We start from the raw sequence: 11608 nt of genomic DNA, 5'->3' as shown, positions 1-11608 counted from the left end.
TGGTTCCTGAGCATCCTTGCTGCTACCCCAAGGGAAACCCCACAACTCTGGAGCTGGGTCCCCTACAGCCCTTGGGGTGACACAACAGCACTCCCCATCTCCGTCCCTCCCTCTAATGGGAGGATTCACATCATTCACATTGAAAGAGGAAAGTGGAATTGGTGCAGTCCATATTAGCGGGCTGCCTATTAAACAGAGGAAAGCCTTCTTCACAGAAACCTACACAGACACACACATCTGCAATTATCTTTTTAAATTCTAAATCAAAGCAAATTAGCAGCCTAGCGCCGAGCAGCAAACATGATTTGATTAGGCATTTCATACCCGGGATACAAGAGGGTTTTTTTGAAGACCTCAATTACAGCTGTGAATCGTGCTTTTTCTGTGCTGTGAGGAGCTCACAGCCCAACACTGGCAGCTCCACACACAAGATCTCATTCCCAAATTCTATTGTCCAATTCTTTTGTTGACCAGATACCACGAACACAAGGGCCAGGGGCTCAGCAGTGCTCGGATCCTCACCTAAAGCACCGGCCCTCTATGCCACAGGAATTACACAAACTTCTTTAGTTCTTTAGTTAAATGTATGTTTCTAATCCTGCGGCTGATGAGAAAAGCTTGAAAATTTGCTTAGTAAAGTTTTTATTAAAAGCCCTTTCAGATGGCCAATTAATATTTTAGATGTTGTAAATCATCCCAAGTCCTTTGGGGCAGCAATACCGAGTGTCGGTGTTCACACCACACAGCTGAACCGCGTTGTTTCAGCCAGTCCCTGCACACACAACCCCTTTTCACCATTTTTTTTTTGGTTCCCAGGAGCTTCACCAGGACTATGTCCATCACTAAGGGCATGGCTGCGTGCCCAAGAGCTGCAGCACAGGGTCCCAAAACAGCTGAAGCTGGGAGGAGGGCATCACCCCCCCCACACACACAGAAGCAGGGACACCAAAAGCCCGTGCCCAGCTCCTTCACGTGGCTGGTGAGCACCAGCACCAGAGACAAGGATGTATCTTTGGGACACTCAGCATCCAAATTAAACTGGCAGCTCATTAAATGTACAGCACTCTATCAATATTTAATGCTTGCTAGCTTTAGATACGGATAGCTTGTTAGAAAGAAATGTGGATAAATGCATTCTTACAGGAGGGACATAGTGCCTGACAAACATCAAACAGCTAAAGCTGTTGGGACAGGGGATATGTAAACACCAAATCTTGGTGAATGAGCCTGTTTGCAGCACCAGCTTTCGATTCCCTCTGAGCACGGAGCGGGAGGCGAGCACTGGGAACACGGCGTCCTGCCAGGCTGCAGAGCCCAACAGCACCAACAAACCAAACAAAGCCGCATGAGCAGGCTCTGTACAGCCAACTAAGGCTGTCCTAATGGAAAACCCTCCTCTATCCAATGCTGCCTTTAAAGTTGAGGGCTGTGGCTCTGCAGGAGCACTGAGACACACAGGAAGAGCAGAGCTCAGAGGCGGTTCCTTCCCTGACTCCCTGGGAGCATCCCTGCCCTTGCATCCCTGCGCTGCATGGCCACAGAGCACAAATGATGCTCTCCTTCCTGTGATGAGGCCCAGGATCCTAAAATTGCAGCTGCTGTCACTGAGAAAGCAACAAGCCAGTGTGTGCAACCTACTCCGTGATCACAGAATCACAGAATTTCTAGGTTGGAAGAGACCTCAAGATCATCGAGTCCAACCTCTGACCTAACACTAACAGTCCCCACTAAACCATATCCCTAAGCTCGATGCTCCCGTGCCTCTTCCTGCTGCCACCTCCTGCTTCTGCAAGGGCCTGGCAGCAGCTGTTTGTGTAGGAGGAACAGCACAAGGAGGAGCTGCAAGCAGTAATTGCCGCAAAACCCTTCGGCACGTCTGTTACCTGGTAATTTGTCACTCAGAGAGGCTGACATGGAGGGTGCAGGGTTTAAATTTGGTTTGGTTTAAATTCGGTGCTAATTGCACCAAAGGCCAGCACGACTTCCTCATGCCTTTTGTCAGCCTTGAGCTGCTCTTCCGCAGGGACTGAGGTTACCTGGGCTTTCTTCACTGGGTTCAGCAGCTAAAGGGCAAATCCCGGGGAAAGCAAATCAGTCTTAGCTGCAACTGACATATTCAATTCATTTTTAATGACACAAAGGGGTGTAGTAATTCGTTAAACACCCAGAGAGCTGTATTCAGCATGAAATAAAGTAAAACAAACCATCTGCAGAGAGAGGCAAAGCAAAGCAGCACTGAGTGCAGCCACTCCTGAAACCCCTGGTTTATTGCTTCCAAATCTGATAGCAGCCCAGCCTGGGAGCCAAGGGTTTGTATAGAGAAACACAAAACAGTGCAAGGTGGGTTTTGGTAAGGGTCATTTTGGGGGAATAAAGGCAATAAAATCCTTTGGATGCCGAAAAAGTCTGGTTTCTGCCTTTTCAGGTATAAAACGGTGTGCTCCTGCTTTGTTTCCTCAGGTAGTCTCATCCCAAATACTTCATTAGTTGGTAGGTTAATCATTCATTTTGCATTTCAACTCAAAAAGCCCCAACTAAATTGAATGTTTCTTGCAAAATGCTTCAATGTAAATGGATCAATTTACTAATTTTCAGCTCCCAGGGGCTCGTAACCTCACAAAGCCCCCACCTTCCTTCACCTCCCAGAGGCACGAGCGTGAGGTTTCTGCTCTGACTCAGCATCATCCCTGCTGCATGGTTTGCTCTCTTGCCATTGTGTGCCTGATGCTCTAGGTATTCAAACAGCCCAGGAAGGTGAGCAGGCTTGTGGGGAGGAATGATGTCTTTCACTAAACCAGCTGGTGCCACTAGATAAAAGAGGAGCTTTCAATCGCCAAGACCTTCCTCCAGATATACGTGTGTCCCATAGCTTGGCCCCCACCCGTCGCAGCTACCCCAAGAAGATCCTCGCTCTGCTAGCAAAGCTTTCCCTTGCACTTCTGGGTTGTCACAGCAATAACAGGGCTTCCAAGCTTGTTATATTGGCATTTCACCACAAATTGGAAGGGATGGCTATTTGCAAAACAAGACGGAGCTTGCATTTCATGGGTCTGCATTTCGTGTGTTTTTCCACCTTAGAGCAAAGCCAACCAGAGCAGTTAACAACAGTTACGCTGCTTTCTTCTACTTATCTTCTGCCTTCAAGATTGAGAGAGATACTTTTTTTAATAACGGGACTTTATTATATCGTCTGTTGCAGGGAAGTGGAGATGGAGTTTGCAATAAAATCCTCTTGGCACAGCAGGCCAGGAAATGAAGCCACATCGGTCTCTGCTGACCGCGACAGAGGAGCTGTGAACAAGAGGCACAGGGGGACGTTCATGGTGAGGTGCTTCTCCAGCCTGCACATACACACCAGAGGGCTTGCTCAGGGCCAAACCACTTAATTTCCTTCCCAAAACCATGCCATGCCCCCATGCTCACGTGAGGCCAGGAGGAAGAGCACAGGCAGAAATGAGAGCTGCTCTTCGTGCTGCAAGCAGCATCCCACAGGTATTAGGGACTGATCAGAGGCAGCAGAACAAATACATTACTTTTTTTTGAAAGTACAATTTATTTAATTATTATTATTTTGTTTTTTGCTTCAAATGGCATTTACCTCTCAAGCAGAACACAGATGGTTCTGAGTAGGTTTGAAGTGCTCACGTGTTTCTTCAGAGAAGAAGCTAGCTGCCCTCACCCGCTCTCCTGGTTGGCATCGCTCTGAGCACCTCGTCCTTCTGCTCCAGGCTGGAAGGCTGCTGGCTTCACTGAGCTGAAATGCAGAGCTTTGCTGACAAAGCCATTTCTCTCTGTCTTCCCTCTCAAAGTCTCAAAATCTTCTCTCTCAAAGCCTCTTTGCATGGAAGACAAGGATCGTAGGTCATAGCCATAAAGCTCTGTTTTATCTCCCTCCTCTTTGATGGAGCTGCTTCATTCAAAAGTGCCGTATTTGATATGCTTATAAAATCTGGCCTTTTCAGCTTAAAAGGTAGCTCACTGTGAGGAGATGTACTAGGCAGACACATCCAAAGTTGTACTTGATCTGGAGTGTCCCCAGATCACTGTGCTTTCTCCCTGGTAGACACAGCAGGGCATCCTTCTGACAAAACACTGCTTGAGGACCTTACTGACAAGGGTGGGAGCATCTTTCCAAGCTTCACTCACTCTCCACAACTGTCTGGCTACATATTCTGTTGGCTAAAATTCCCTTGGCAGAGCTCCAAACATCTCCTGAGGGCTCAAACAGCCTCTCTCCACTTGGCTTCCTCCAGGGAGTGTGCCTCTATCCCGCTGCGGAGCTCCTCAAGCGTGCCCTTCCCTTGAGAGGAGCCTGCTGCATTTCAGAGAAAACTTTTTCCCAAAATCCTGGCCAGGCAGCCCAGTAACGATGTTGGCATCATATTGGGGAGAGCCTCACTTGGTCTCACAGCCCTGAAGGTAGGGACAAACACCTGCAATGTCCTTATTAACATTGTTATATTCAGTACCACTATTCCATAGCAATTTTAAGAAAACGTACTTAAAATTAAACCCTTGAGTAGTTTGTACATATTAGTGCTCTGTGCAGTGAGCCTCAGCTTTTCATGTGCTCTCTGTTTCTTCTGTAGCCATGCCTCAGCTCTGCTGCTTGGCTACTTCTTTCCTTTCCTCTTCCTGCAGGCAGCACAGAAAGGCAGAAGAAAGGAGAAAGGGAATGAGTTTTGACTGACTGTCAAGATGCGGACTTTGAATTTAGCTAACCTGTACTTCATCCTCTGCCTCACTGCTCCCAGGGCTAACTTCTCTCTGAACCACAATTCCCCTCCATAAAAAAGGAAACTCCTACACGTATCAGCCCAACCTCCTGTTAAGTCAACGTGCTTTTCGAACATAAAATATATAAGCATCAACAGAGCTGTCTTCTTGTCTTCTTGCCCCGAGGTGTGATAAACCAACTAAACTGTGCTTAGAAAACGTCTGATGAATCTTTTAACAGTGCAGCTGCATAAAGAGCAAACTTCCACAACCTTCCCAAGCACATCCGCCACGGTGCTCGTCTGCTCCCCTCGACTGTTTTACACGTCTTGAGCTGTGCAGTTAATTTTTATTCAGGAGTAGCTCAGCCTGAGTTGAAACCAGTAGGAGATGTGAAGGGCAGCATGAAAGGCTTCTGTAAAAGCATCAGTGGTAAAAAGGGAAAGGAGAAAGAAGAAAGTCTGCTGCTTGACGTGGCAAGGTGTTGAAAATACATGAAAAAGACTGAGGTGCCCAGTGCCTTTTTACTCATTTCACAGATTATGAGTTCACCTGAGACCTCCTGGGCTCTTGGGACTACCAGCAGAGTGCTTGGGGACACTGCACTACCCACAGAAGAAGCCAACTTAAGCTAGTTGGTCCTACATACATTTATAGGACACATCTGAAGGTGACAGCTGCTGTCTCTGTAAGGCCCCTTTTGATGATCTTTGACAGGTCACAGTGATTGGGGTAGCATGTGGTAGACTTCTACAGTGGGGTTACAGCAGTGGTGGATAGGGGAAGAGCAACCAACATCATTGACCTGGGGTTGTGCAAAGCATTTGACACTGTCCCCTGTGATATCCTCATCTCTAAATGGGAGCCACGTGGATGTGATGGATGGAGCACGGGATGGGTAAGGAACTGGCTGGATGGTCACACTCAGGATGGTCAACATAATGGAGGGAAGAGACGGATGCAAAGGGACCTGGACAGGCCTGAGGTAGGCCTGGGCAAACTTCACGAGGTTCTACAAGGCCAAGTGTAAGGTCCTGCACCTGGGCTGAGGCAATCTCAAACCCAAATCCAGGCTGAGCAGAGAATGGATTGGGAGCAGCCCTGAGGAGAAGGACCTGGGGGTGCTGGTGGATGAGAAGCTCGACATGAGCCAGCAACTTGTGCCTGCAGCCCAGAAAGCCAACCGTGTCCTCGAGTCTGACCTCGGACCTGGAGCCTGAGCTCAGCTCTGGGGCCCCCAACAGAAGGACAGGAAGCTATTGGGGTGAGTCCAGAGGAGGCCACGAGGATGCTCAGAGGCTGGAGCACCTCTGCTGTGGAGCCAGGCTGAGGGAGTTGGGGTTGTTCAGCCTGGAGAGGAGAAGGCTCCAGGGAGACCTCACAGCGGCCTGCCAGGGCCTGAAGGGGGCTGCAGGAGAGCTGGGGAGGGACTCTTGGGCAGGGGGTGTGGTGATAGGACAAGGGGGAATGGCTTTAAACTGAAAGAGGGTGGGCTTAGATTTGATATTAGCAGGAAATCCTTCACTCAGAGGGTGGTGAGGCCCTGTCCCAGGCTGCCCAGAGGAGCTGTGGCTGCCCCATCCCTGGCAGTGCCCAAGGCCAGGCTGGATGGGGCTGGGGGCAGCCTGGGCTGCCAGGAGGGGTCTGCTCAGCCTTGAAGAACAGACTGGCTTACTGCTGTCCACAACTACAGGGTGGAAAGAAGACAAACTCTTCGAGATGCACAGGCACGGAATGAGAGGGACTCATAGAACACTGGACAGTCGGATTAGGTATGAGGATGGTTTTATTTATTACCTTGGCAGTAGCAAAAGACAGAAATTGGATGCCCACAGAGGTTGTGGAATCTCCATCCTTAAAATATTGACCGGACCTTCACAGGTCTCTTCCAGCCTGACCTCTATGGTTGTGTTCCACAATTCCACCTCATGACAGACGGCAAGGAAAGCTGCAGGATGGTGAGTGGAGAACAAATCTTTCTAACGTCCATCTAAACTGAGGGAATGTCTCTGCTATCAAAACCATGTTTCACACCTATTTACATTTAAATAACTGATATATCAACAAAGGTTTTCTACAAAAAACAAAAAACTACTGAAAAAAAAAAAAGCTTATGTTGTAGACCTAATGTTTCTGCAAGCAATGTTTCTGCAAGGTTTTTGTTGACATTTTTTGTTTGTTCTTGCTTTTTTTGTTTGTTTTTTCCTCTAAGATGTAAAGGAGGCAGGATCAACAAGGACACTTGAGCATTATAATCTTCCACTAAAGGAAAAGCGAGTTCATAACAGCAACCTAGTATCAGAACACTTCATCAAACCCTTCCTCTACCAACTAATCACAGGCACAGTAACATCTGTGCAAGCCAGTTGGCTCTGGACAGCTCCTGTGGTTCTTGAAAGACTTTTTCTTGGCAGGTTCTGTTTTTTACTCTAATTGAAAGGTTAATCAAATCAGTCATACTTGTATGTTGGCTAAATAAACACACTGTCTCCACTGATGATGAAACAGATGCGTTACCACTTATGTTTCCCACAGGGTTCATTTGTTCCATGATTGCATTTGCTTTTCTCCAAGCTTCACTATGCAGTATCTGACAGCATTTTGGATAGTTCTCATAAAAAGGAAATTTACCTTTCAGATGCTATTGCATTCACACGTCTCTTAACTGTAGTAGGCTTTGGCAAAGGTGCTATGTATCCTCCACACTCCTTGATTGTGGAAAATGTGCAAGTTAATCCCAAAAAAGGTGAGAATCATTACTGAGGGGTAAGTGCCTAATGGAGTCTAGCAGCTTATGTTGCCCAGACAGAAACTTCTAACACGTTCAAATCTGGTTTCTCTCCGCCTTTCTTCCCCTCAGTGAAATGTTTCATTCTGCCAAGAGCTGTCTTAGCAGGTCTTGTTAGCTTCTCGAAACCAGTGGTGCAAAGTTGTATGCCTTGTGATCGATCCTACTCACAGTTAAACATCCCTGCCAACTCATTGTATGCATCATATTCAACTCTTTCTCAAACCAGCATTTACACTGGATATGGCAATCCATTGTTTGCAAGATACACAGGAGATATGCTGAATGCTTGACAAGTAAAAAGTGTTTATTCAAGGTAAGAAGTTTTGTGTATCACAACATTTCCAAAGTTCAAAAGCTACAACAGCTGATACCTGTTTTTAAAGGAAAAGGCACCAAAAACTTTCTGCACGCTGGTAATCAGTATAATGAAGAAAGTCTCAAGCCATACAGAGATTAACACAGATTTACGTTAATTCAGTATTACACATTCTGAAATGTATTTGAAGACAAGAAAGTATACCTTTTTCTCCAATAAAATAATAGTGTGTATGCACTGCATTGTTGAATTTTTTTAGGGTACAGTTCATCTCACGTATTTTTAATATTCTTTAAAAGGTGTGGATAACCAAGCTAACTTGCTAAACTGTTAAGAGAAGTGATCTCTGCAGAGGTCTTTAATTAAATTAGGTTTTAGAGGTATGCTCCCCCTCAACTGACAGTAAAGAGGGCATAACAGCCATATGTGTCTGAATGTTTTAAGTTATATACACAGCTCATCAGCTAATAGAACTCCCACTGCATTCCATCTTTCCTTTTTTTTTTTTTTTTTTTTTTTTTAAAGAAGTGTAAAAAAAAATATCAGCTTCCATCCTCAGGTCTCCACATTTGAGATTTTTCTTAATCTCATAATGAAAAGGAAGCAGTTATGGATAGCTGAACATCACACTGAGGAAACATAGCTCTGCAGTTACAAATAAATGGCATTTGGGAAAAAGTACTGTTTCCTCCCACCCTGCACTACACCTTTTTAACCACCAACGCATCTAAAAACATCTTAAGCCAAAGTATGAAAATCTCATTTACTACATTTTGTCACCTTACCAAAGGTCATGGGGATTGAAATTGCTGTTATTATGTAGCCCCTTACTGCTTACAATAGAAATGGCGAATGCAGGAGTAAATGAGGATAGCTGAGGAAGCCAGAGCCAGCACTAACAGGCAACAGGCACAGTACTGACCTCTGCGGGACTTCACTCATCTTGAAATTTACACTCACTGTGTTCCTACAGCTTGAATCTGTCATTTGCTTAAGCACCTTGTTGAACTGAGGCATGGGGAAAAAAGGCAACAGAAACAGTGGTCAAATATCAGGTGGATTTACATTTTAAGCCATAACACAAATGAGATTTGAAATTAATAACTTCTCTGTAGAAAGCTTTGCATAAGCTAAAAATAGCTCCTTATCTCAGTTTAATGCGACTGTTTGAAAAATCTTCCCTGCAAAATAGTTCTGCATAGAAATACAAAATGCTAGAAAAAAGTGTGATAAGCTGTTGTTTAAAGTATTTTTTATCCTTCATTTTGAATCGTTCTTTGAATGGTTCACGAGGTGATATGATACACTTGATACTATGCAGACAAGTGAATATCTGCACACCCCCACTAAAGTTTAATGGCTTGCTGATCAAAGAAGAAACGTTTTTAGTGTGACTTTTCATCTACTAGAATCTAAACTGGTCGAAACGTAAAGTCAGATTATGAGAACTGTGTGTGTATTACGAAAAACAACTGAATATAGATGGGGGAAACTGATTTTTTAATATTTATTTAGTAAAACTCGCTATACAAACAAAACTTATCACAACAGCATAATATGTGAGGTTATAGTTTCTCCTGCCTTCAAGCTATTCCTTTGTTTAAGTAAAAACACACTTACACACTTACAACAACTTCCCTTATAAAGCACTGGGATTTTTATATATTAAAACATACCTGGTAAAATAAGCTTAAAATAATTTTACATTGCTTGGAAAAAGATTTGAGTAATTTACTCTTACCAGAGTGCCATTGTTGCACATTATTCAAAAAGAATGAACCACCACTAAAATATAGAGTAAAACATTTAAAAGTACATTTATTTAAAATGTGGGCAAAATATCAATATAAAAGAAAATAGAGTATAAGAAATAAAAATAAAGTACAAAACATTTTCATCTTCAACATCCATAATTTAATAGACAGCAAGCCCTTTTATTTTTACATCCAAATTACACTTTTGGCTGAAGTACCATCATTTATGCTAAAATGTTTAAAAACTGGCTAATCATGATACCTAAAGTGGGCTCTTTTAAAAGGGTAGTATCATACAAAACATAGTAAATTATGTTTCCTCATAATAAAATTACACATCCTAAAAAAGATGCAGTTGATTTTTGCTTTCCTGCTTTAAACTGCTCTTCATCCTTAGGTAAACAGCTGGAAAACAGCATCCACAGGAAGTTTTAGTTACTTTGTACAATGGCTGAACAGCTAGATTTAATGCTCCAAGGACTCCGAAGCAGTAAGGCATTTTACTATCCATCAAGTAAATTTATATGTATGCTTGTTAAGGAAGAACAACATTAAGAAACTTTTATAAAACACACCCATAAAGACATAGAACCCTTACTGGTCCTACACTGCATTTATCAACCAGTTAAAAGCTGTTTTTGTCATATGCAAATCACATGTGACATTTTCCTTCGTGACAGTCTTTTTCCCCCCATTGCTTAATATTCTTCTCCCGGTACTTTCTGGTGACCCTGAATCCCCCCTCCACTGAAGCATTATTTATTTTTCAAATCAAAAAGTAATTCTGCTTTGAAATTAAACTAGTTTTCTGGGTTTCAGCTACTTTCTTATCAAGTTAACATTATACATACCAAAAAACAGTAAGTAGTTAGCTCCTAATTCAGGAAATTTTGTAGTAAATCACATTTCCTTAGGCAGCTGATAGCCTTTACAAAAAAAAGGATATGATTCATAATCCAGTGTTTGAGTAAGTACTCCGGTCAGGACAAACTCGGCATTGTGGACATCTGGAAATATTGAAAACATACATAGTTTACACCATATGAAGACGTTCTTCCTTCTGCAGATGCATTAAGAGGTGCCATTCAGTACCTTTCTGCTCTTTGTGCAGAATATGGTCCTACCACTACCACTGCCCTGCTGTTAGCCATCCCACACTTCATGCCACATTATCAGGCTTCCCAGTTGTACCCTTTTGTTAGTGAACACAGTATGTTTGTGGGCTCTACAATGAAGTAAAAGCAGTTGAAGTGGAAAAAAAAATAAAATAAAAAAACAGATCTTTAACTAAGCTGATAAATAATGAGAATTAATCTTGCATCATCCAGTGCCAAAACCCCAAGCTCAAGCCCACCACCAGAGATTTGTGCTGACCTGGCTGGAAAATATCCCTACTACAAACACCTAGGAAAATGCTGCCTCAGACTTCTCCATGCAGGATCAAACACATACCCCTCTACTAGTACCTGAAATGTTCAACAGGCATCTGAACTTGTAAAATAATAGAAAAATATTCAATACTGTTCAAATTACATCAATTGCTTATACATACCTATGCCTCTAGCAAAATACTCTCGACATAAGTGAAGGTCATTTTCACAGGAAATCAAGATTATCTCTGGCAAACTCTAAATGAAAGAAAGTAATTGTAAGCTCAGAGTAATACAGCAAGATATTATTAGTAAGTTTCAGAAAGCAACACTGTACGTACTTTATTCTGCTTATGCTCCATGAGTTTTCGAAAAGAAGGCTGTTTAGATAACACTTTTCCTCCTGCACATTCCACAATAGCTTTCATGGTGGAAAGACTGGGACAAATACCAGGTGTAATGTAGAAGAATTTTCCCTAAAAAGAGAAACAAAAGAATAAGAAAGCCTTATTTTCTTAACTGATTTCAGTAGTACATTTAATTTTTGCGTGACTCATGCAATCATGGAAACAATTTATAGTGGCCTATAGCAAGAAGTCCAACAGTTGATGAGCTGTCTGTAATTACCACTGATCTGCTTTCCCTGGAGGGATAAATCTGC

At 43.3% G+C, this 11608-nt stretch overlaps 1 protein-coding gene and 1 long non-coding RNA gene across 2 annotated transcripts in view; one reads left to right on the top strand and one right to left on the bottom strand.

The window, feature by feature from the left end:
* The first annotated feature begins 6366 nt into the window (after nucleotides 1-6366).
* On the top strand, nucleotides 6367-7063 carry LOC140001638 (uncharacterized). The gene is made up of 3 exons (XR_011807114.1): nucleotides 6367-6488; nucleotides 6598-6674; nucleotides 6929-7063. It is a non-coding gene; the product is annotated as an uncharacterized lncRNA (long non-coding RNA).
* Nucleotides 7064-9872: 2809 nt separating this feature from the next.
* The window catches only part of PAXIP1 (PAX interacting protein 1), a 33358-nt gene continuing 31622 nt past the window's right edge, over nucleotides 9873-11608 (bottom strand). The window contains exons 18-21 of the mRNA XM_072033841.1: nucleotides 11289-11423; nucleotides 11130-11205; nucleotides 10525-10584; nucleotides 9873-10104 (exon numbers count right to left, since the gene is read on the bottom strand). Coding sequence (XP_071889942.1) covers nucleotides 10088-10104; nucleotides 10525-10584; nucleotides 11130-11205; nucleotides 11289-11423 — 288 coding nt within the window. The 3' untranslated portion in view covers nucleotides 9873-10087. The remainder of the gene's footprint in view (nucleotides 10105-10524; nucleotides 10585-11129; nucleotides 11206-11288; nucleotides 11424-11608) is intronic.

The sequence above is a fragment of the Anas platyrhynchos genome, chromosome 2 (assembly GCF_047663525.1).
Source record: "Anas platyrhynchos isolate ZD024472 breed Pekin duck chromosome 2, IASCAAS_PekinDuck_T2T, whole genome shotgun sequence".
In the NCBI taxonomy this organism is placed as follows: domain Eukaryota; kingdom Metazoa; phylum Chordata; class Aves; order Anseriformes; family Anatidae; genus Anas; species Anas platyrhynchos.
The sequence above is the reverse complement of the archived record's forward strand: the minus strand, read 5'-3'. Positions and strand labels throughout refer to the sequence as shown.